This window comes from Curcuma longa, unplaced genomic scaffold, assembly GCF_044706935.1.
Source record: "Curcuma longa cultivar G26 ecotype Majalengka, Jawa Barat unplaced genomic scaffold, ITB_CL_G26_1.1 contig_9353, whole genome shotgun sequence".
Lineage (NCBI taxonomy): Eukaryota > Viridiplantae > Streptophyta > Magnoliopsida > Zingiberales > Zingiberaceae > Curcuma > Curcuma longa.
In genome coordinates, this window is record NW_027435424.1 from 1 (window position 1) to 5,072 (window position 5,072).

General features: G+C 40.0%; 1 protein-coding gene across 1 annotated transcript; it reads left to right on the plus strand.

Annotated features, from left to right (window-relative positions):
- Nucleotides 1-192: 192 nt before the first annotated feature.
- Nucleotides 193-506, plus strand: LOC141819586 (putative mitochondrial protein AtMg00820; the record flags this gene model as incomplete). Its single annotated transcript, XM_074706839.1, has 1 exon — nt 193-506. A coding segment is annotated over exon 1 (314 nt), but the record flags the coding sequence as incomplete, so codon positions are not given.
- Nucleotides 507-5,072: the final 4,566 nt, after the last annotated feature.

The window sequence follows — 5,072 nt, forward strand, 5'->3', positions numbered from 1 at the left end:
TTTGAAAACGTATTCCCAAATAAGAAGGAAAACATTCAAAGTGATAACAACGGAAGTTTGAATGGAAATGACATTACTAAACTTAGTTGTTATAAAAGGACTATTGACGATCAAAGCGAAGAGCAACATCGTAGCAAACGGGCTAGAGTTGAGAAATCGTTTGGGCCAGATTTCATGACTTTTATGTCGGAAATGGACCCAAGAACATTAAGTGAAGCTCTCTCTAGTCCCGACGCTCCAATGTGGAAAGAAGTTGTCAATAGTGAAATCGAGTCCATCATGAATAACCATACTTGGGAATTAGTGGACCTTCCTTCTGGTAATAAACCATTAGGTTGTAAGTGGATACTAAAATGCAAGTATAAAACTGATGGATCGATTGACAAGTATAAGGCCAGACTTGTAGCCAAGGGGTACAAGCAAAAGGAAGGTCTTGATTACTTCGATACCTACTCACCGGTGACAAGGATTACGTCCATACGAGTGTTGATAGCCATCGCAACACTGTATGACCTTGAAATACATCAAATGGATGTTAAGACTGTGTTCTTAAATGGTGAGTTGGAAGAAGAAATCTATATGGAGCAACCCGAGGGGTTCGTAGCTCTAGGAAAAGAGGAAAAGGTGTGTCGACTTGTTAAGTCATTGTACGGACTTAAGCAAGCGCCTAAACAATGGCACGAAAAATTTGACAAAGTAATGCTGTCAAACGAATTCAAAATAAATGAATGTGACAAATGCATTTATGTCAAAAACACACCTGAAGGTCATGTAATCGTCTGTCTATACGTAGACGACATGCTAATAATGGGCAGTAATCATGAGATAATCATGACTACAAAGAAAATGTTGACCAAAAATTTTGATATGAAAGATATGGGTCGAGCAGATGTTATATTGGGAATTAAAATTCTCAGGACATCTGATGGGATAGTTCTGACACAATCCCATTATGTAGAGTCGGTATTGAAAAAGTTCAATGCGTACGATCTCTCTACAGTGAAAACACCTATGGATCTAAGTCAACACTTAGCGAAAAACCATGGTGAGCCCATATCGCAATTGGAATATTCTCGGATAATAGGCAGTTTGATGTATCTCACAAACTGCACACGTCCGGATATTGCCTGTGCGGTCAACAAGCTGAGTCATTTTACGAGTAATCCAAACGACACCCATTGGAAAGCATTGATGTGAGTTCTTAGATATTTGAAATATACTATGAACTATGGATTACATTATGAAAAATATCCCGCTGTGTTAGAGGGATATTGTGATGCTAATTGGATATCAGATACAAAAAACTCCAAATCCACTAGTGGATATGTATTCACGATCGGTGGGGGAGCAGTATCTTGGAAATCCACTAAGCAGACGTGCATTGCTCGATCAACTATGGAATCCGAGTTTATAGCACTAGACAAAGCAGCTGAAGAAGTTGAATGACTATGAAATTTTTTGGAAGATATTCCGAGCTAGATGAAACCTGTGCCCGCCGTACTGATCCACTGTGATAGTCAATCGGCGATTGGAAAGGCACAGAGTAGTATGTATAATGGTAAGTCATGACATATACGTCGTATACATAATACCATTAGGCAGTTGATCTCGAATGGAATGATTGCAATTGACTATGTCAAGTCCAAAGATAATTTGGGAGATCCTCTTACGAAGGGGCTAAGTCGAGATCAAGTATACTGCTCATCAAGAGGAATGAGATTAAAAATCTACAACTAAAAATGACTGTAGCGGTAACCCAACCTTGTTGACTGGAGATCCCAAGATCTTGGTTCAATGGGACAATGAAGTTACAGAAGTTGTATTACAGCACATGAGATATTTTATCTCTATCCCAATCCTAAGATGAATTTGTGTTGTCCTACCACATGTAGTGAGGTTAAGCTTATGCTTTTAATGACTTCTATACCTTTATAAGGTGGAGTATGGTAGGATACTCTTGATAGAAGTGTCACCTATGTGAGTGTGAAGACAGACCGCTTCAATGAAACATTCATGAATCCAAGATGGTGTCCATGGCCGAAACGGAACCAACCATGAGAACCTAAAGTATGTGAGATAGGTCTCTGTGTGGGTGTTATTGTCTTAGTATACACCAACAGCTGAGCAGTTCAAGACATCACGTTCACTGCGCAACCTAGTATACTCGATAGCATTCCACTATGGAAGGTTCAAAGCCACAAGCTACCTCTCCCGATGCAGTGACTTATCGATTGGACTCTTGTAAAAGTGTCAGCATGCATACATGCATTGCATTAATTTCCATTCATGTAGGGGATTGTTGGATATTGAGGCCTTAAAGGACCAATATGGTTTTGTGAAAAAATTAGAATGTCATCAATTGATGAAAGTCATAATTGACTTCAAAATCGAAATCTACATTTCGCGTAGATAGATTTAGACTATTAATTTGCTCAAAATCAATTAAGGATGAATGAGAAATTAATTATTTAAAGTCGGTCCAGAATAACATTAATTGTTAATTAATGTTATATAAGAAAGTGCATGGGGAATAGTCCCACATCGGAGAATTTCGATGGGTTTCCCTTCCTTATTAATGTTGTTGTGTTAATGGAGTTAACACAAAAAGCCCATGTGTTCTCTTCTCACGGGCGAGCAAGTGCTCGCACCTGTGAGCCCGCGGCCCGCCACGCGTTCACGTGTGCAATGGGCGCTTTGTTGGCGCACTTTGCACTTCGCACGTGTGCATCGTCGCGAGGAGCATTGAGGAGCTTAAATTTATGCTCCAGAGGACGTGACAAGATCGAATGGATCATTGGATCCAGATCCGACGGCTGATGACTAAAGGGGAGATCTAAGGGTCACAACCCTTCAGATCTAATGGATGAGATTAAGAGGGCTATGTGAAGGGTTACAACCCTCCAGATCAGACGCCCCAGATCGATCCTTTCCTAAGGGTCACATCCACTCACCCAAAGGGTATTCAACCTCTTCATTTGATATAAATAGATCCCTCCAGATGCTGGAAAGATCATCGAATTCATCGATTCTACTCTCATCTTGTGCATTCGGAGTCCAAAAAACCTATGAGAAGGCTCGCTGGTCTCAGAATTTAAAGTGCTACTATTCTCGAGACGTTCATCGTTGTATATTGGGAATGGGTTGCTGCTATCCGTAAGCACCTGTAGCGGAGCAATATCGTTTACGGAGATAATATCGAACACTAATCTCGACAATCCATATATCAATTTGCATACTCTCATAAATACTGGTACCAACAGCAGCTTCTTATGTTAAAGCTGCTACCTATGGTGGACCAATATGGGGAGAGATGCACACCGGAACAGGTTCCAAAGGAACAACACACTAAGGATTCAAGAATTGTTCTTCCACTTATTCTACCGAATTCAACAAAGCAATCAAGCAGACAACAAGATTTGCAAAGTACATTGGAGAGCAACATGAAACATGCTATTTAAAGAAATATTAATCTTTTTCAATATAAAAGAAGCAATATAGTAAACAATTAATATTACTAAACATGCAACATGCTATTTAAACCATCCTAATAATAAGCAATAGCAGATCTATGTATTGACACTATGTTTGAATCAGATACTGGCCTGGTTCAATGCCTATATACTGTAATAGAACCTTATATGAAACTGAAGTTGTAAGAACATGAACAGGAAACATGGGAAACTGAAGTTGCATGTAACTGAAGTTGTAAGAACAGGAAACAAAATCAAACAGCAAGCTGAACAACTAGGAAACTTATATGAAATCCTGGCAAAACATCAATCAAAGCTGGAGAAAATCAAGCTGTCTGCAACCCACAAGAGTATCAAAGCTCGAGTGTATCAAAGTGCTACAATATAAAGTATCTTTTATACTACAACCAAATTTAATCAGCACCAAATTTAATCACAAATAAAATTTCTACAATCATATAATGAAATTTATACTAAATTTATCATAGTTAAGCTACTTACTAAAATTTATACTGATCACCCCTAAATTATACTAGGATTATCGTAACCCTAAATTTATAGGAATCATACCCCTAAACTAAGGTAACCGGAGGGGTTATCTTTACCGGAGAAGACAATCAGTGCCACTGCGAGCGAGGATCAGTCATCGGAGGAGAGTAACCGCGAGCGGGAGCCAGAGCTGAGAATGACGACGGACAAGGGTGGAGCCACTACTTAATTTACTCGGGCTGTAGCTCGGGGACTAATCATAGTCGACTACATTGAAAAAAAGAATGTCAAAGGAGTTGGCAGTGGGAGGAAGGAAATCAGCCCGGGAAAATCAATGGCGGAAGAATGGAAGACGCCCAGGCAGAGATTAGCCTAGGTAGAAAAGTTGCCATTGGCGGCTGCTAACGCCGAGCGAGCAGGAGCTAGAGCTGAGAACGACGGGGAGAGAAGGTCGAGTGACCAGGAGCCAGTGCCGAGAACAGCGGGGGAGAGAAGGCCGAGCGACAGGGAGCCGAAGCCGAGAACGACGGGGGAGAGAAGGTCGAGCGAGCGAGAGAAAAGAAAGGGGAGAAACGCGCACGGGGAGAAGAAAAGGGTCAGGCAAGGAGACCTAAAATCGTGATTTTAGCGACGGAATAACGATGAAATTTTAATTCCGTCTCAAGGTAGTGACAAATTTTTTTAATTCCGTCGCTAATTAGCGACGGTGTTTTAATTCCGTTGCTATTTAACGACGAAATTTTAAATCCTTCACTATTTAGCGATGAAATTTTTAACTCTGTCGCTAGATTAGTCGCAATGCCGCTAAAATAGCCGTCCCATAAATTAGCGACGAAAATTTTTTCTGTCGCTAATATTAGCGACGGTATTAATAATTCCGTCGCTAATTAGCGATGGAATTAAAACTTTCGTCGCTAATTAGCAACGGAATTAAATTTCCATCGCAGATTTCATCATTAGCGATGCAAGTTTAAAGTCTATCACTAATATTAGCAACAGAAAAATTTCTGTCGCTATTTTGAGGTTTTCTTGTGGTGAGATGTGGTGCAATGGTAATATATTTAGAAGAGCAATAAGAATATAAAAGTTCGAATTTTAAATAGGATGAAATTG